We start from the raw sequence: 20,708 nt of genomic DNA, 5'->3' as shown, positions 1-20,708 counted from the left end.
GTTTGACAGAGATCTCTGAGCAGCAATTTACTAATTATCAGTTATTCACTTTGACCTTTATTGGATATTTTCTTACCTGAAAATTTCTGTGGCTCTGCTTTATTGCTTATTTGTTATATGTATATTTGGTGAACTAAGTGCTTCTCACCCCCCTGGCTGTCCCTTGTCCAGCCAGGGCCAGCTCATATAACCAAGTCAACTTGTGCTCCACAATATATAGTATTTATATATATATATAGTATTTTGTTTTTTACAATGTAATAATAAACATTTTTATTTAAAGTTTTGAGTTCCAAATTTTATCCCTCCTTCCCTCCCTCCCCTGCTCCCTCCCTGTGGTGGTAAGCAATCATATAGGTTATACATGTACAATTATGAAAACATTACCATTTTAGTCATTTTGAATATATAGTATTTCTTTAAAGCCTTCAATGATTTTATATAAGAAATAGAGTTTTCTTGTTTCTTTTTTTGCACTTAAAGCCCATTTACAGTTTTACTCTAGCTTGTCTTTCTAGACGGATTCAAGTTATTCCGTATCACATGCTCTGTATTCCCGTAGTCAAACTGACCTACTTGTTTCCCTTATTTAATGTTTCACATTTTGCCTCTGTACCTTGACATGCACCTGAAATACTTTCCTTCCTCTTTGTCACCTTACGGAACCTCTAACTCTCCCTCAAGTCTCATTTCAAGTATCTTCTTCATATCAGTATGTATTTACTTTGTATATATACTGAATTTACTTATCTGTGAACATGTATGCTCCAGGGAAATGTAAACCCCTTAAAGGCAAGTGTTATCTCATTTTTATCTTCATATCCTCAGTGCTTAGCACAATGCTTGGTACAGAGTAGGTGCTTAATTAATGTTTGTTGATTGCCTTGTGGAAAGTATCAGTTGGTTCATTTAGTCCACTTTGTAAAAGAACCTAATTCTCTCTTCCCCAGGATAAAGAGCATAGGTGTTCCTTGATCTGTGGACGAAAACTCAACTGTGGCCTTCATAGGTGTGAGGAGCCTTGTCACCGGGGAAACTGTCAGACATGTTGGCAAACTAGTGAGTACTACACTGACATTTCTAATATATCACCTTTATAAAGTGGTTTATTTGAACGTAAACATTGGAAATTTGGTTTTTGACTGCTATATTTGTTTGTCTCACTGTGCATTAAGTTTGAATCTTTCTGTTTTCATACATATGTGTGTGCTTGTATGTATAATATACACACACATTTGTTTCCAGTTTGGATTTACTAAATTTATTTTATTTTTTTGGTTTTTTTGTTTGTTTGTTTTTGGTGAGGCAATTGGGGTTAAGTGACTTGCCTAGGGTCACACAGCTTGTAAGTAAAGTGTTAAGTGTCTGAGGTCGGACTTGAACTTAGGTCCTCCTGAATCCAGGGCCGGTGCTCTATCCACTGTGCCACCTAGCTGCCCCTACTAAGTTTATTTAAAAAATTTTTTATTAGTTTTTTCCAGTCCAGTGTTTTTGATAGTAATAAAAAAATGTGTCTTGGTAATATTTTGTATTTTGACTTTGTTTAAATATTTCATATTGTCTCATGGAATCATTGAGTTCAATTTACACCTTCTTTTTTTTCAGTGAGTTCCCCACATGGGTAAGAGTTTCACCTTTTGTTCTAGGCTAATGATTCTCTTTTCTGATTCTTTCCTTGAGTGCTCTAATTTCATTTTATCTCTTGTTTAATTTCTTCAGGGTTAGGAGGGAGAAGAAAAGCACTTATTATGTCCCTACTGTGTACCAGGTACTAAAAACATCATCTCATTTGATCCAGTCCCTCTTGGAGTCCTTGTGGGAAAGCCATTTTTTCCTCTGAGATTCTCCTTGTACTTATACTTCTTATAACCTGTGGAGTTACTTTCTTTTGCTTTTACATCTTGGACTTTTCTTAACCCATAATATTTCTTCATTGTAATTACAGTGTTCTTCTTTTTACTGATACTTCCAGCCTCAATTCCTTGATAGGAACTTTGTGCCAGTGTTAGACTCTGCCTCTTGGTGGAGTAGACATGTCCTTTTCGACCCTCTCTTCCCTTGTCTGGAAGCTACTGGCACTATGTTATCAAATGAAGTGGCTGCTATTAATGATTGCCCTATGCCACCATACCTAGCTTCTGACTCTCTCTTCTGGTAAGGTGACTTGTTTGCTGGCCTCAGCCCTATTTCCACCTCCTTCTCCTTGTGTGGTCCCCAACCATGGCACTAACTTCCCTCAATTCTAATTCTGGTTTTTTCTTGACCCTGCTGGCCAGAGCCCCGTGTATGGGACTTTGTACTAGTTTCGTGTTTCTCTGGTATCTCCCTGCTCAGAGGTCCCATAGTTGTTAGATCCTGTTCACAAGACATCACCTGGCTTTGGCCTTCCCTTGTATATGACACTTCTCTAAATTTTCACCGGCTTTTGGCCATCATCTTGCATAGGCCCGGGCTAGATAGAGGAGCTTACTGTTGTTTCTCTTTGACCTTCTTGATCAGTGCTCCATTTGAGGCCATTTTAGATTTCTGCAGGAATTTTTGTTGGAGAGTTGGGCTTCTCTAGGACTTTTCATGTCATCATCCTTACTATATCAGACATTCTCCATTTATTGTTAATGGTACCACCATTCTTTGATCCTCAGAATCATCTTTGACTTTTTATCCTTCATCCCCTACATTCATTCAGTTGCCAAGTCCTCTCAATTTCTATCTCCTGATACGACGTGCATCTGGTCCCCTTCTTTCCATTCCTAGCTCCACTATCCCAATTCAGACCCTTTATCTTTTTTATGAACCACTGCATTATCTACCTTTAATCTTATATTTGTCTATCTATCTGAGATACGGGTACCAGATTAATTTTCCTAAGATAGTTCATGCTACTGTTTTGTTAAAAAAAAAACTTTCAGTAGCTCCCCAAATAAAGTCCATATGCTTTAGCCTGGCACTGGAGGCCTTTTATAGCCATGTCTTCATTACTTTCTTGAGCTCCACTCTGCCCTTCTCTTGCCTATGTGCCTTCTTTTCTCCTCCCCTCGGCTTTTCAGATTCCTTTTCTATATTGTTTTCTACCTTTAAAATGTAAACTCAAGGACAGGAACTGTCTTTCTTTCTACTAATAATTGTATGTTTCTTGACCTAATTCGACTTGGCTCCAGCCTGCCTTTGCATCATTTCTCTCCCTAGAATGCCCTTTACTAAAGAATACAAGGTATTCCCAAACTTTATAACTGAAATACGTAATAACAAACTTGTCTGGAATACCAGAATTCCTCTGTTCACATTGCCCTTCATGTCTCATTAATTTTTTTATGGCACCCTAAGGTAAAAGAAATACTTAACAGTTCCATTTATTATAATAGGTCCAAACTAACTAATAAGTATTTATGTCCTGACAACTTAGTGTCGTCATTCAGTCGTTTCAATCCTGTCTGACTCTCTGTGACCCCATTGGGGCTCTTTTGGTAAAGATAATGGAGCAGTTTCCTTCTCCAGCTCATTTAAAGATGAGGAAACTGAGGCAAACGAGGTTAAATGACTAGCTAGTAAATGTCTGAGGCCAGATTTGAACTCAGAAAGATGAGTCTTCCTCACTCCAGGTCTGGCACTCTATCCACTGCCAACAACTTAGTAGCCAGTTGAAAAATAATATACATCAATTGATACTCTCTCAAACCTTGGAATCATATTGGGCACTGCCATCTTACTGTAAACTCTTTACTGTTCCACATTGATTTTTGGCAGTCCTTGCTTTTTATCACAGCAACAACTGAAAACCCAGCCTTGCAAAGCTATGAGAGAACTTAAACCAGACCATTTCTCACAATCAAGAGCATCCTCCAAAGGGATGTGGTGCCACCTAATGTTGACTCTGTTAAATCCCTCAAGCTGGTGGTTCTCTAGGCATTTGACAGATATTGACTGTCACTGCTTCCTCTCAGAGTTTAAGCTATCCCCAGGGGATCTCAGCCTGCAGTTCGGGGACTGAGGCTCTCTGCCTTCATTGCCACTGTTGACATCACGGAAGGTTGAGAACAGAAAGAGACTTAAAGATCAGCTAGTCTAGCCCCATCATGTGTCAGAGAAGGAAATTGCCATCTAGAGTAGGAGTGGCTTGATCAAAGTCATACAGCAGGTAGTGCTCCAAAGAAAGATCTGGGTCTCCTTGAGTTCTTTCTGCTGTGCCATGTTTCCTCTTCTTCATGGAAGATCTAGCTGGATGTGATCTTTTTTTCTGTTTTTTCCATAGCGTTTTGTTCATACCTCTCATGATGCTTTTTATTTTGTGTTTTTGCTTTTTTTGTCCATGTGTCTTATTTATCATTCTTAGTACATAATAAGCTCTTCTGTGGTAAGAACTCTGTATTTATCGCTGAACCTTTAACCGCACATATGACTCAAGAAATAGTTGGATGAATGAATTCAGTAAATTTTACAAGGCATATAAATGCATGGTTAATTTACAGATGAATGGGATGGACAGACTTAAATGATCAGAGAGGAGAGTGATCACTTTTGGTTAGAATTGTGTAAAAAGGATTTATGGAGGAGGAGGGATTTTATAGTTCTGCTGATATTATTTTCTCTTTACTTCATATGCTTCCAACTTAATTTTTCCCAAACTATATTACTTGGAATTTGGGGCAATATAAACTTTTTGCCATTTTTAAAAAGTTTCTGAATCAAAGTACATTATCCTCTGATTTGTAAAGTTCCATGGCTTGGGTTAAAACATGTAGAGGTAGGGGCAGCTAGGTGGCACAGTGGATAAAGCACCGGCCCTGGATTCAGGAGTACCTGAGTTGAAATCCGGCTTCAGACACTTGACACTTACTAGCTGTGTGACCCTGGGCAAGTCACTTAACCCTCATTGCCCCGCAAAATCCCCCCCAAAAAACAAAAAAAAACCATGTAGAGGTGATGTTTATAAAATATTGTAGCCAACTTTTGTATTATGGTGTGGTACAACAGTTTTGCATGGCTCCTTGCTTCTGTAACTCTGGTTGGTTCTCTACCCTACCCAAAGACTTTACTGGGGCCATGAATTAGAGAACTGGCCTTCCTTAAGTTGAAAAGGCTAATCCAGACTATAACTACAAAAGAAGAAAAGCCTCCAGTTGGTGCTGTCACAGGCAGGTAACAGCTATACAGTTTGGCAGCGATGCTTCTTTTCCTCCTTCTCCTCCTTTTTTTCGGGACAATGGAGTTAAGTGACTTGCTCAGGGTCACACAGCCAGTAAGTGTCAAGTGTCTGAGGCCAGATTTGAACTCAGGTCCTCCTGAATCCAGGGCCGGTGCTTTATTCACTGTGCCACCTAGCTGCCCCAGGCAGTAATGCTTCTTGAAGCATGTCAATGTTTTGATAGTCTGGCATGTGCTAATTTAAAATGTTGTTAAAACTCAAATAGAGTTATGATTCTCATTTCTGCTATAGCAAAATGTCTTCTGGGGCAGCTAGGTGGCTCAGTGGATAGAGCACCGACCCTGGAGTCAGGAGTACCTGAGTTCAAATCTGGCCTCAGACACTTAACACTTACTAGCTGTGTGACCCTGGACAAGTCACTTGACCCCAATTGCCTCACTAAAAAAAAAAAAGAAAGAAAGAAAGGAAAATGTCTTCTGCATTTCAAAATATAAATTATTGCAATAGTCCAACTTCAAATGTATGGTTTGTTTCTTTGTTAACTACATGTTGTCAAAGAAAAAATATTAATTCTCTGTGCACTCTGTATTTTAGGCACAAAGCTGCCAAGAACAGTATTTTTTATTTAACATTCTAAATTCATGGGGGCAGCTAGCACCTTCCCTGGATTCAGGAGGACCTGAGTTCAAATGTGGCCTCAAACATTTGACACTTACTAGCTGTGTGACCCTGGGCAAGTCACTTAAGCCTCATTGCCCTGCAAAACCAAAAAAAAAAAAAAAAGCAAAATAACAAAAAACAAAAACATTCTAAATTCATGCATTTCTGGCTTAGAGAATGAAGTGTCCAAATTGGCATAGTGTTCCCTGATGCCCTTGAACATCTCTCTACCCCAAGATAATTTGAGGTAACATTTATAGAAGTCTTGAACTAGGAAAAGGTCACAATATATTAAAATACAGTTTTATGGCCAACATTTTAGAATGACATTCACTTAATCTTCTATTAAAACTACTCAACCTACCCAACTCCTTCCTTGATTGATCAGTATTCTAAACCTTTCTAAATATGGAGAAGAGGGTATTACCCTTAGATAGGATATAAGTATATCCCCAAAGGGATGAGATTGGCATTGATCATACTAGACAAAATAGTACTTTTTGTTCCAAGTTTGGTTACTACCTATAATCCATTTTTCCCAAAGACTTAAGTGGTTTTTTATTCTTGACCTACACTTTCATAAAGGGAAAGGCCTGGGAAAGACTAGAGAAATATTTATTTCTTAACGTTTTCAGTTGAACCAACAAATGAAGTTTTTAATATGCTTCCATACTGTGATTTGAACTAATTACTCTATCCAATTTTTTTTAATTTTTATTTTTAGTGAGGCAATTGGGGTTAAGTGACTTGCCCAGGGTCACATAGCTAGTAAGTGTTAAGTGTCTGAGGCTGGATTTGAACTCAGATCCTCCTGAATTCAGAGCCAGTGCTCTATCCAGTGTGCTACCCAGCTGCCCATACTCTATCTATTTTTGTGGATGCCTCATTATACTGTCTTTATGAAATCATTTGGGCACACATTTATTTTTGCCAGATACCCTGAAAAAAATGATTAGTTACCTGGATAAAGTTTATGATGGAACACATTTTTAACTCTCGTCTGGTTCGTTTGTTCCCTTAACATTCAAAAAACCCTTTTTAAAGAAATTACCACAAACTACATAAATTGCACTGCCATGCTAATTGTTTTATTTTTCTGCTGCCTCAGGTTTTGATGAATTAACGTGCTATTGTGGAGAGTCAGTGATTTTCCCTCCAGTTCCTTGTGGTACTAAGCCCCCAGAGTGTAAAAACACATGTACAAGACTCCATGAATGTGATCATCCTGGTGAGTTCCTACAAATTTATTTTTATTTGAATTTAATAAACTGTAACCGGATTATAGTACCTGTATGTGTTTATTTCTCTCTTCGATATTCACATAGTATGATTAATTATGTGGTCTCCTCCTTATTAGGCATATTTAGAAATTCTTGTTTACTTTAGAACTGCAAAATTTTATTCGTGGAATGTGTTGCAGTTCATTTCTTGGACTCTTAGACCTATTGTCAGCCTAAGTATTACTGAAACCAAAATTACCCATCCTTGCAGTACAGCATTACAAGTTGGTTTGTGCTGCTGTAGTTTCCCAGTGGACCTTTCCTATGCTATCATGGTTTTAAAAAATGCTCTTTGAGGGGCAGCTAGGTGGCATAGTGGATAAAGCACCAGCCCTGGATGCAGGAGTACCTGAGTTCAAATCCAGCCTCAGACACTTGACCCTTACTAGCTGTGTGACCCTGGGCAAGTCACTTAACCCTCATTGCCCTGAAAAAAATTAAAAAACCAAAACCAAACAAGAAAAGTGTATGGACATTTGGGGCAGCTAGGTGGCACAGTGGATAGAGCACTGGCCTTGGATTCAGGAGTACCTGAGTTCAAATCCAGCCTCAGACACTTAACACTTACTAGCTGTGTGACCCTGGGCAAGTCACTTAACCCCAATTGCCTCACTAAAAAAAAAAAAAGCTCTTTGGACACCTTTAAAATGTTTTTGCTCTCCCCTCCTATTGGTGCTTAATCTCTTTCAGGTAAGCTTATAGCATTTAGTATACCAGTAGTACTGGTTTGGGAGTCAGAAGACCTGTGTTTAGATCCTGACTAGCTTTTTGATGATTCTAGTGGAGTCATTTAACCTCTCTAACCTGTTTCCTCATCTATAAAATGGGGTTGATAATACTTTAACTGGGGGCAGCTAGGTGGCGCAGTGGATAGAGCACTGGCCCTGGATTCAGGAGGACCTGAGTTCAAATCCGGCCTCAGACACTTAACAATTACTAGCTGTGTGACCCTGGGCAAGTCACTTAACCCCAATTACCTCGTCAAAAAAAAAAAAAGATAATAGTTTAACTGCCTGCTTTGTAGTGAAGAATATGTTTAGTAATGGTGACAACTGTTACTTCTTTTTGTCCCTCATGGCCCACATTGAAAAACATTTATAAAAGATGCATGTCTACATTAAGACCAAATACTGCTAGTTTATCTTCATGGTAAGAGAAGAATACTTCTCACATTGTTTTGGTTTAGTCCTTTGTTCAACCATTCACAAAGTTATTGTGTGAAATACTTGGCCTTGTAGTAGGTATACACTAAGTATATACCTAGACTTAGGATGGGCTCTGAATTGGAAAATTTAGAAAGATACTATGGCCCTTCCCTGGAGGAGCCCCCAGTCTTCCGTGGGAAGAGGGGTTCAAAACATATACATGTCATGTGACAAAAGATATAATATCATGGTGCAATAAAGGAAGAATAAGAGATTTGGAGTTAGAGGATTCCAAATCCCAAATTCATCCACACACTGATCTGTGTGACTTCCAGCAAAAGCACGTTTTCCTTTACTCACCTATAAAATGAGACAGTTGGACTATTTTAACTCTAAGCCCCTTTCAGCTCTAAATATATGATCTTTTGAATACATTAAGACATTATAGGGGCGGCTAGGTGGTGCAGTGGATAAAGCACCGGCCCTGGATTCAGGAGTACCTGAGTTCAAATCCGGCCTCAGACACTTGATACTTACTAGCTGTGTGACCCTGGGCAAGTCACTTAACCCCAATTGCCCCACAAAAAAATAAAAAAATAAAAAAAATAAAGACATTATAGATGATCTATACATAGCTGAGAATTCATGGGGCACAAGATTTGTTTTAGATAATCAAGCAAGCAACAAACATTGCATGCCTACTATGTATCCGGCACTGTGGATACAAAGACAAAAAGGAAGCAGTCTTTGCCTTCAGGATCTTACATTCTATCACGGGAAAGAACATGTATACAGATGAGGAAATACAAAATACATACTAACTTCTTATTCTCCCCTCCCCCAACTCCTATCCCCAGTAACAACAACAGCTTTCCTCTGTTCCTAAATTCCCTATTACTGTCAAGGGCACCACCATCCTCCTGGTTACCTTGTTTCTCAGCCATGGAGTCATTTTCAACTCCTTTGTTCTCTCTCACCCCACCATGTATAATCACTGGTTAAGTCCTGTCAATTTTGCCTCCATGAGATCTCTCATATATGCTCCCTTCACTCCTTTGACTGTTACCACTCTCATGTGTATCACCTCATGCCTGGATTTTTGCAGTAGTCTCTAGGCTGGTCTCCTTGCCTTAGATATCTCCAAACTCTAATCCACCCAACCCAGCTGTCAGACTGATCTTCCTAAAATGCTGATTTGACCCTCTCAACCACTCTCCGCCCCCTCCATTCATTGAATTCCAGTGGCTTCCTATTACACCTTCAGAATAAAATCTTCTGCACAATATTCAAAGCCCTTCCTAACCTGGTCCCATGCTACCTTTCCAGGCTTCTTATCATCCCCTGTTCAGTAACCTGTTGGAGAGTTGGAAGAGAGGAGGTGGAAATAATAGTTCCTTCACTTCCTTGTTTCTGTATTTCTCTAGATGAGTTAGAGCAGGGTGTTGATTTTCTCTGTACTCCTTTCCCCCTTAAACTAAGCTTTTTCTACTTGTGTGGTATTTATTGATGTCTTTATATGATTATCTTTTCACGAGAAAATAACTCACAACCTCTGGTTTTAAAAGCTTTGTAGTTTTAAAAAATGTATATTGTTTATACAATATATAGGATATAACATTTATATGTATACAATTCTTTTTATAAAAACCTTTCCTTTGTTTTACTACAGTATTCCATTCTTGTCATAGCGAGGTGAAATGCCCCCCTTGTACTTACCTTACTCAGAAGTGGTGTATGGGCAAACATGAGGTAAGTTTTGCCTTCCCAGTTGTTGATAAATGTTTGTTGATTGATGATTGCCTTTCACTAACCCACCTGAGCCCAGTGCTCTGGCTTCAGCTGCTTTTTCCAGGACTTTAGCCTTCTTTTGTCCCTACCACCATCAGCCTGCTCTGATGGCTCCCCATATGCCACACCACCTCCTCTGCTAGTGCTGTGGCCATCACTTCTTCCTTAATAATCTCAACCTCTTGAAGGTTCTCCCACCACCAGCCTCCCACATGATGATTTTGGTTGTGCTGCTGTTGCTAGGCTGATGCTCCCAAGCTCCTGGCTCAGTCCTGTTCTGTCCCCACACTTTGCCCACAGTCCCTTCTTCACCCACATCATTCCATCTTTAATCTTCAGGATTCCTGCCTCCTTGGGCCCCCATTCAACCTGTAACTGCCGCCAGCCTCTATTGTCATAGCTCAGAGAAGAACCAGGGGCTCCCTGCAAAGCCTTCAAGATGGAGCAGCCTTTGCCCAAAACCTGCTCTGTTATATTAGGGGATGATGTAGTCCTTTATTTTCTTCATATACCCCCTGGGGACCACAGCTCTTACTCTGAAGACCACTGCTCTAGACAATTGAAGTTGTGCTCCACTACTCGTATGCTTTTATGGTAGACTTAGGATCTATTACCCAAACCCTTCATCTCTTTCTTCCTTCTATTCTGTAATCTGGAGTGAATGCTGATGATAATCATTTCTCTTCCTACCTCTGCTGATCTTCCACTACTGTCTTTACACCATACTTCAGCCCCTGTAGTTCCTAGATTCCCTCATATTTGTAACCTGAGCACCTAGCATATGTGGTACATACAAGAGGCTTAATAAATGTTTGTTGATTGATGTGAGTATATACCATTTTTCATCCTGTTCTTTTTGAATAAGGATTGTCTTTTCACGGTTATAATTTAGTCACAGGTTTTATTCTACTGAGTCTTGGTGATACCTATTAGGTCAAATATGCTCCCTTGCCTTAGAATCCTCAGTTAGTATAGCTTATTCATGAGGGCAGCTAGGTAGCACAGTAGATAGAAAACTGACCCTGAAGTTGGGAGGATCTGAGTTCAGATACTTAGTAGCTGTGTGACCCTGGACAAGTCACTTAACCCCGATTGTCTTAAACATTTGGGGCCATCTCCAGTCATCCTGATATCTTGCCACCGGACTCAGATGACTCTCAAGGAGAGATTGAGGTTGTTGACTTTGCACTCCCTCACTTAAATCCAATTCAGTGCATGTCATGACATCACCTCCCAATGTCATGGTCGTCTTTGAGAATGAAGGGCAAACAACAACAGTGTGGGCGTCTGAGGCCTTGGGTTTTATTGATTGCTCTTGTTTTCTGTGAATTACTGAGCATCTCTACTTAATGTATGTATTTTAATTGTTCTCTATATTATCTAGCTTTGTAGATCTTCCTAATCAGTAATCTCCTTTATGCTTCAGTTTTTTAAAGCACCTTTGTTCACTTTTGTCAGACCTCAGGCAAATGTTTTAATCAGTCATTGTTCGGTACATTCTCGTTCTAGAGCCCATTGTTCCTTTATTTTAAATCTAAATTCAATTCTCAGACATCATCTTATTAAACAGCTATTCACTTCCCCAAACTGGCCTTTCTTTCCTGAAACCCTTGCCTTCAATTGGTAGCATCAGTGATAAAAATACCTGCTTCCTTTCTTTTCTTTTTGCGGGGGGTGGGGGGTAGTGAGGCAGTTGGGGTCAAGTGACTTGCCCAGGGTCACACAGCCAGTAAGTGTTAAGTGTCTGAGGCCATATTTGAACTCAGGTCCTCCTGACTCCAGGGCCGGTGCTCTATCCACTGCATCATCTAGCTGCCCCCTGCTTTGTTTCTAAGGGCTTAATTTTTTTTTGCTCAAGGTTTTATACTCCTTAGGAACATTTTCTCAGTTGTATCTAACAGAAACACTTGCACTAATGTGAGTCACCAGAAGTGGATAATCCAGCTAACCAATTCTTAGGCAGCGGTCATGTCTAGAACACATGCAGACATCCCCACTGTTATTTTTAGGTTGAGTCACAGTATCTCTCCACAGGGAGGGTCGTTATCCAGCACCATTTGTCTCATAAGAAAAATAAGATAACAAATAGTTTTCTGTTCCTTACTTCCTGATATCACTTGTGGATATTCATCGTTTCTTATAATTCAGGAAGCCACTTTTTGAAGGAGATCCAGCTTCCTCCTCTCTGGGAAGAGCCTTGTATCTATTACTTTACTTCAAGTATTCTGTGGTTTACCTGGAAAGACTTACATGAACTGATGCAAAGTGAAATATACTGTGTACAAAGTAAGAGCGATATTGTAAGATGACTGAATGACTTAGCTATTTTCAGCAATACAATGATCCCAAGACTACTCTAAAGGACTTATGATAAAAATGTTATCAATCCCCAGAGAAAGAACTCATGATGCCTGAATACAGATTGAAGCATTTTTTTTTTATTATTATTCTGTGGTTTCCCCCTTTTCTCTGTTATGTTCTTCTGCCTTCCAGTCTCCTGACATAGGTCAGGATTCCTCACTGGTTCTTCAGATCCTTTTTCTTGCTGTCTTTTATTGTGAATATCTTTTTCTTCTTTTTTAAAGGAACACTTGGTAACCTTACAAATAGAAAGGTATTCCTCCAGCCCTTTTACTTTTTATTCTGAGAAGAAGACAAACTTGTACTTTGAACATAGAAGTTACTTGGTTGGTTGTAGCAGAAAAGTAAACACTATGGACTCCATGCAAGTTAAGGAGTTGACAAACAATAATGAATGGTCAATACCCCATAGTATGATCAAATTTTCCAGAACTGACTTCACCCTCTCCTTTTTCTGGACAAAAGGAATTGATTTATATCAATGTGCTGCACTCTATTGAGGAATAGTTTCTAGTCATCAGTTAGTTTATGTGGACAGATAAAATACTCTTTCCTTCTCACCCCCGCAATCTACTTCATTTTATAGGTTATGAAAGGGCATAATAATATTACAGACAGTCTTAGGGGTGGATACTTGTACTAACTTTGAATACCACTAAGTTTGCTTTATTGAGTATTGGAGTTATTGGTCTGTTTTGGCATGTAGAAAAGAAGGAAAATAATAATCTGTTGTTAGTCTAGATATTAACATGGCTTGAAATGGGAGGTTTGCTTTGGTAACTAGCAGTTCTTTTTGTTTTTTGTTTTTTGTTTTTTGTTTTTTTGTTTTTGTAGGGCAATGGGGGTTAAGTGACTTGCCCAGGGTCACACAGCTAGTAAGTGTCAAGTGTCTGAGGCCAGATTTGAACTCAGGTGTTCCTGAATCCAGAGCCAGTGCTTTATCCATTGCACCACCTAGCCCCGTAAATAGCAGTTCTTAAGAGCTTATAAAAATAATTACTTCATTCAGTAGTGATAATTGATCCGCTTTTGAAAGATTATGACCCAAATTACACTGACTTTTTTTTTTTAGATTAATTTTCCATTTCAGCATAATTTTTGTGTCCTTTCTAGATACGATACAACATTCCTTGTCATCTAACTGAAATCTCTTGTGGACTTCTCTGCAATCAAATGTTAAAATGTGGAATGCATAAATGTAAAAGAATTTGCCACAAAGGAGAGTGTCTTATAGATGAGGTCTGCAAACAGCCCTGTACAATCGCTAGAATTGACTGTAATCATCCTTGTATGGCTTTGTGCCACCCATCTTCACCTTGCCCTATGAATTCTTGTAAAGCAAAGGTAGGTAAACCAATGAATAGAAAACAATTTTATTAGCAGTTGTACTACTACTATATTGTCCTGAAACAGTCATCCACTATCATGCTACCTGTTTTGGAGGTGCTCTCCTGACCATTTTAAATTCACTTCTGTGTTTAGCCACTTTCATCAACACACTCTTATTTGGGTCTTAATTAGATCTTTTCTTCTTCTTCTACTCTATAATTTTCCTAACTGTTTTCTGTCGAAATTCAGTGTCTTCCTGTCTCTATATACCTGAATGGAGATGTCTTCTCTACTCTTGATGAATATGAACAAAGAACATGGAGACAGGAATGAGCATGTCATATGGGGACAGTAAGGACACTAAGATGAATAAAATGAAAGGGATGAATGTCAAGAGGTAAGGTCAGAAAACTATGGGAAAAAATTGTTCTGATCACAGGAGCTCTCTCTTTCTCCTTAGATAACACTGTGTTCATTCCCTCAAGACCAACACATCCACAGTCACACTCCTTAATTTCTCCTCTAAACCAACTTCTTTTAACCATTTCCCCCGTTGTTATCAGTGATAACATTTCAATTTCCCAAACCAAAAACCTGTAGTCATTTTCAACTTATCTCTTCTTCTCTTCCAATATTGTAAGCTATTCTGCTTTTAGGAAATGATCTAGGATAATTTTACACTATCTGGAACAAATGGATGATCCATCCATTTGTTCCGTCCAACTTGAAATTTTTTTTCTGAGATCTTTAGGATCTTTCAGCATGGGAATGAAAGGTCAGTAATTGTAGGCTCATGATCTAGGTATGAAATTCATGAGTACCTCTACCTTCTAGAAGGAAAAAAAAAAGTGCAGAAAAGGTTTGATGCCCAGGAACCTGGAAATATGATATTAGTAAACAAATGTGAATTAGTGAAGAAAGATTATTTCTATTCTAGGGAAGAATAGAAATAATTATATCACTATAGAGTTACAATTTTGTGTAACATACCCCTTCTTACTATTTATCTCTATAGTTTCTAGTAAAAACCTTTAGAAAACTTCCTTGAGAATTGGATGCTTCTTTAAGGTCAGGAGGGAGAGAAGAGAAACTAAAAACATACTAGGGTGTACAAGGAGAAGAACCCAGATGGAAGAATGGGTGGTGGTGAAAAAGAGCAAATGGACCCAAGACTGTGCAGTGACTCATCATTGGTATATTGGCCTTTTTTACCAGGATTCTTCTGGATCTGTTCTTTCTTCCTTTTTAACGTCCCTCAGATTTGCCCCTCCTTTCCTTCTCAATACCACTGCCCTAATCCAGGCCTCAATGATCAGATCCTTCACTTACTGTCACATTTCTAGTTAGTCTTACCACTTCTTGTGTCTCCTTTCCTGTTTTCATCTTATTACTCCTCTACCCAAGAGCCTGTGCTAAGTGGCCTTCAGTATCAAGTTCTGCTTCTTCCTGACTTTCAAAGTCTTCTGTAATCTATCTATTTAACTTTATCTTGTACTCAAGTTGTTTTTTTTTGTTGTTGTTTTTTGTTTTTTGTTTTTTCCCCTTTTTTTTTTTTTGTGAGGCAGTTGGGGTTAAGTGACTTGCCCAGAGTCACACAGCTAGTAAGTATCAAGTGTCTGAGGCTGGATTTGAACTCAGGTCCTCCTGAATCGAAGACCCGTGCTTTATCCACTGCACCACCTAGCTGCCCCCTGTACTCAGGTTTAAAGTGTTAGAACAGATCTTAAATATCATAAAAGTCCAGTTCCTTCACTTTATAGATTAATAAACTGAGGCCTAGAGAGGTAAACTTACTTGCCCAAGAATTCACAGCCGGTTAGTGGCAAACTTACAGTTAGAATTCAGGTTTCTTACTCCCATTGTTTTTTCTACTATATCAGACTGCCTTCTGATACACTATTTATAGCATCTTCCAAATCTTCCTGTTATTGTCAAGAGGCACCACCATCTTTAAAGTTAATTTTTGTTTGTGTTCTGAGTCATCCCTATTTCTCTCTCACTGTCCCTCAGACCACATAGCTAATCAGTTGACAAATCTTGCCAGTTGTACCTCTATCATCTCATATTCAACCCCTTCTCTCCCTCTGAAGTATTGCGGTTTTCTCTGAATTAGCTTCCACGCCACAGTTGTGGTTCTGTTTTCATCAATCTACCCTCTACATTTCTGCCAAAATGGTATTTCTAAAGCACAAGCCCAAGAATGTCACTCCCTTGCTCAGTAAACTTCAGTAGCTCCTTCTTGCCTCTAGGATCAAATACATACTGTTACTTGGTATTTAATATCTTTCACAACTTTGCTACAGCTATCCTTAGTGTACATTTTGTGCATTCTACTGTCTAGCAAAACTGGCTGTGCTATTCTTTACTTAAGATGTTCTATATCCCATCCTTGTACCATTGCACAGGATGTCCCTCATTTCTGGAATGCCCTTCTTCTGGAAAGTACTTCCTCACATCTGCACTTTCTATTTGTACATTTCCCTCTCAAGCTTACACTCTCTTAAAAAGAGTTGCTAAGTATTTAGCCTCCAGTGCTGAAATAAAGTTGCATTTATTTTGTTTGTATTTTGAATTTGCTGCTCTATGTATATTGTTTCCATTGATGGATTGTAAGCTCCTTGTGGGCAGGAATGATTTTTTCCCTTTTTTTCTTTTTTTTTTGGGAGAATTTCATTTTTATTTTTGTATCCCCAGTAGCTAGCATAACGCCTTGACACATAGTAGGCACTTAATGCTTGTTGATTGATTTGTTTACATTTATTCATTTTATCTTGCCAATTAAATGATCTTTGGGGTCAGTGACTGTCTTTTGTGTGTTTTCCATGGTCCATTTCACAATGTTGGGAATCAGTAAATATTTGTTGAGGAAGTCTCATTTACTCATGTGGATTGAACTAATGTTGAAATTTTACACCAAGTAGACTATTTCAATCCAGTTATTTTTTAAGCAATTTTACGTCTTACAGGAACTAAAATTTTCCTTAAAATCATTATTTCTGTTTTATAAATGAGGATACTGAAGATCAAGAATAAGGAGATTATGCATAGTTAAAAAACAAGAGTTGTAATGTCATAAACTAAGCTAGAGACGGGGTGAAGTTCTAGAAACTGGGATTGCATAGTGTTCAGGCTGGTACTGATGTCAACTGTGGCTTTTCTGTGCTGACAATTGATGAATTGTAATATAATTATAGGTGGAGCTACAGTGTGAATGTGGAAGAAGAAAAGAGACCATGGTTTGCTCTGACGCATCTAGTACTTATCAGAGGTTGGTGCTATCCAGCTTCCCTTTCTCCCCAAATTGTCACAATCTGCAAAGTACTTCTCAGTTTTCAAAGTCGTTTTTCTCATTTCATTTTACTCTCACAACACTGAAAAAGTCCATATCTCACTTTACAGATGAGAGTGAGGGGTAGACAGAGTCAATGACTTTAAAACCCCACAGCTCTTTGGTGGTAGAGGTAGGACTGAGACTTCAACCTTTGGAGTTCACCCCTGTGGTCACCTGGATATTAAAGCCCTAGCCAGCCATGGGTGAAGAGAAGGGGCCCTCCATTCATTCTCAGCCTTTAGAAACCTCTAGGCATGGAAAGTAGAGACGATGAAAGTAAAGTCCTTAAGCAGAGCGGGAGAGACAGGTGAGACAGGCATGGAATTGACTGGATAAGGCTTCAAGATCTAACAGTAGACACCAATCTTTTGGCTGATGTTTTTGCACTGAATTATGCTGGGGGTAAAATCAGTCTTCATCTTGAGACCTTTATTTATCTTATAATTGAAATGCCTACTATGTGCACAGTCCTGTGTTAGAGAAGGCTAGAGTATGGGGGATGCATAAAAGGTTAATAAGCCAGGGTAGATCCCAGTCTGGCTGGGGAAACAAAACTAATAAATACCCTTGAAATAATTAAAGAATACAAGGCACTTTGTAATCAAATGCTTTGTTGTAAGTAGTAAGTTCAAAGAAGGGAGAGAGATTAGTTTGTTCTTAACATTGCTACAAAAGAGGGGGCAGCTAGGTGGCGGCAGTGGATGAAGCACTGACCCTGCATTCAGGAGGACTTGAGTTCAAATGTGACTTCAGACACTTGATACTTACTAGCTGTGTGACCTTGGGCAAGTCACTTAACCCTCATTGCCCTGCCCCCCCAAAAAACAATAAAGAAAAAATCCCATTGCTACAGAAGAGATTCCTATGGCCCATTATATTGTTATATACAAATCAAATAATGTTTTGAAAGTTTTCAAAGGACACACTGATAGCAACCATGAAGATGATTTTCTGGAGGGCAGGAAAACTACTTGGGTTCAGGCTGCTTTGGCTCTTGATTCATTATTTTGCGTAAAGGCAAGGTAGGTCCAGTAGCTGCACATCCTTTATTCCATTTTTATGCGGAAGAGGCAAGCAAACCCAGGGAAACCCGAGAAGGATTTTTTTTTTTAAGAAATCAAGTTTCACAGCTGCTTTATTTTCTAGGTCATATGTGTCTACAGGACAATACAGTACAGTGATATTTATAACGATAAAACTGAGCCATCTAGATTATTTTAAACACAGACTATGAAACTTTAGAGAATTATATTTTATATTTTAGAATTCTATCTTTAAAAAGTGAAAAAATAGGGGACAGCTAGGTGACACAGTGGATAAGGCACTGGCCCTGGATTCAGAAGGACCTGAGTTCAAATCCAGCCTCACACCCTTGACACTAGCTGTGTGACCCTGGGCAAGTCACTTAACCTTCATTGCCCTGCCGGGGGAAAAAAGAAAAGAAAAAATGTTGTAGAGTGTGAAATGTTCACTCCTCAGCTGGGGTGATTCAAACAGAACACTTTATTCCATGGCAATACTGGAATAATAGTCAATAAACCTTTACTAAGCACCTACTTTGTGTGAGACTCCATGCTAAGTGCTGGGGATATATAGAAGAAAATGTAATAGAGGCTTTATTATATATAGTTTGTCCCCTGAAATTCCCTCTAAGTTAAATTTTATTCTAGCTCTTGAATATGCTTTGTAATGTGATAGATCACTTTACTGATAGACTGGAGGTGGAGCCAGGACTCAGAAATGTTTTTCCTGGTTAGACAGCAACAAAGGCTAAAATCTGATACCTGCTGGAGGCAGAGTGGGTGTCCTACTTTTGTCAGTGTCTAGTTGACAGGATGAATCTTTAAGTAAATGTAAGGAAATTAGATCAGTGCTGAGGGAAGTCAGGTCTGTTGCTATTTGCTTCTGGATTTGTGAAAAGGAAATTGGAAGAGAATTGGAGTCTGATTGTGAACGGGGGGTGCAGAGTGGGTTTATGGGTGATTTTGAGGGTTTTGAGATTCAAAATAATGTGGGATATAAGTTTGTACTGTTGGATATGTGTTATTCTAGTGAAAATGAATCATGAGCTGGGTGTGTGAGACTGACTCTAAATGGTTAAGAATTTGTTTAAGTCTAGAAATTTTTTTAGGTGTATTTTACGAATACACAAGTCCGTATTACTAATCTTCGTTTCTCCTTCTGACTGTTGGTTGGTAAAGAGTCCAGAGAGGCATAGAATTTTAGTGTTGGAAGATGATTTTAAAGTAATTTAGTCCAATTTTTTAGCTGTTACAAGTATCCTATAATATCCCTAGCAGATGGTCTCTGGCTTCCAGTGATGTGATACTTACTACCTCACAAAGCAGCTTGTTTCATTGTTTCATAACTGTACTTATTAGAAATCTCTGCCTTTTACTGATGCTTCTGCCCTCTGGAGAAGGTCTAATGCCTCTTTTATGTGAATCAGGAAAACCTGAGTTCTAATACTCACTCATTCCCTAACTAGTCATATGATCCTGCACAAATCACTTCACTTCTTAGCCTTAGTTTCATAATCTTGTAAAATGGACATAATGATAGAACCTACCTCAGAGGATTGTTGTGAAGATTCAGTGAGATAACATAGGTAAAGCCCTTTGCAAAGCTTAAAGTACTGTACAAATATAGGCTATTATTATGTGAAGCCAGTCACTCTCCTTCTTAGATTGGTTTGGTTAATTTTAAACCTAACTATAAGACTTCACCTTTTTTAAAAATTTAATTTAATTATTTTCCAATTATATATTACATATAAGGATAGTTTTCAACATTTGTTTTCACTGGATTTTTAGTTCCAAATCCTCCCTCCCCCCTTCCCTCTCTTCTCCCCAAGACAGAAAACAAAGACTTTACTTTTGATCCTGTTGATTTTCATCTTCCTAGATCTGGCCATAATTATTCAAGGTCTGCCTTTTCATGAAATTTCATTAGGTATAGTTTATCTGTTCATCTTTTGTGTGTTTTCTAGTGTAAGCTCTTTAGATTCTTCTTCTCCCCCCCCCCCCCCCCGGGGGGCAATGAGGGTTAAGTGACTTGGCCAGGGTCACACAGCTAGTATGTGTCACGTGTCTGAGGCCAGATTTGAACTCAAGTACTCCTAAATCCAGGCAGTGCTTTATCTACTGTGCCACCTAGCTGCCCCCTGGCCATAATTATTTCATTCATCTCAGCCATCCTTCCTAGCTTGTTATCATAAGCAAATTTGATAAGCATGTCTTCAAGATCCATCCAAATTACTGATCTTTTTTTTTAAGGGTTGAAGGGGGCAGCTAGGTGGCGCAGTGGATAAAGCACTGGCCCTGGATTCAGGAGGACCTGAATTCAAATCCTGCCTCAGACACTTGGCACTTACTAGCTGTGTGACCCTGGGCAAGTCACTTAACCCTCATTGCCCCACCAAAGAAAGAAAGAAAGAAAGAAAGAAAGAAAGACAGACATTGAACAGGAAAAGAATAAGAACAGAGCCTAGCAGCATACCCTGGTGTCCTTCCCCTAGAATAGCATAAGTTTTTAATCAACACACTTTGTTTATGGTTATTCAACTAGCTACAAATCTCTTTAACTGTATTATCTCTTGTTCACAAGGGTATCATGGAAAACTTACATAACTTGTTAAAACCAAGATTCAGTAAAGAGGCTACATTCTCCTC

At 38.9% G+C, this 20,708-nt stretch overlaps 1 protein-coding gene across 2 annotated transcripts in view; it reads left to right on the top strand.

Annotated features, from left to right (window-relative positions):
* NFX1 (nuclear transcription factor, X-box binding 1) overlaps window positions 1-20,708 on the top strand; it is a 73,914-nt gene that overhangs the window by 37,243 nt on the left and 15,963 nt on the right. Inside the window, exons 13-17 of one of the 2 annotated variants that reach the window (XM_043977103.1) lie at window positions 951-1,059; window positions 6,912-7,031; window positions 9,898-9,977; window positions 13,491-13,721; window positions 16,901-16,974. In XM_043977103.1, coding sequence (XP_043833038.1) covers window positions 951-1,059; window positions 6,912-7,031; window positions 9,898-9,977; window positions 13,491-13,721; window positions 16,901-16,974 — 614 coding nt within the window. The remainder of the gene's footprint in view (window positions 1-950; window positions 1,060-6,911; window positions 7,032-9,897; window positions 9,978-13,490; window positions 13,722-16,900; window positions 16,975-20,708) is intronic. The other variant, XM_043977104.1, reaches the window with a different exon arrangement.

This window comes from Dromiciops gliroides, chromosome 1 (assembly GCF_019393635.1).
Source record: "Dromiciops gliroides isolate mDroGli1 chromosome 1, mDroGli1.pri, whole genome shotgun sequence".
Classification (NCBI taxonomy): domain Eukaryota; kingdom Metazoa; phylum Chordata; class Mammalia; order Microbiotheria; family Microbiotheriidae; genus Dromiciops; species Dromiciops gliroides.
Note: the sequence above shows the minus strand (reverse complement) of the source record. Positions and strands in the feature narration are given on the sequence as shown.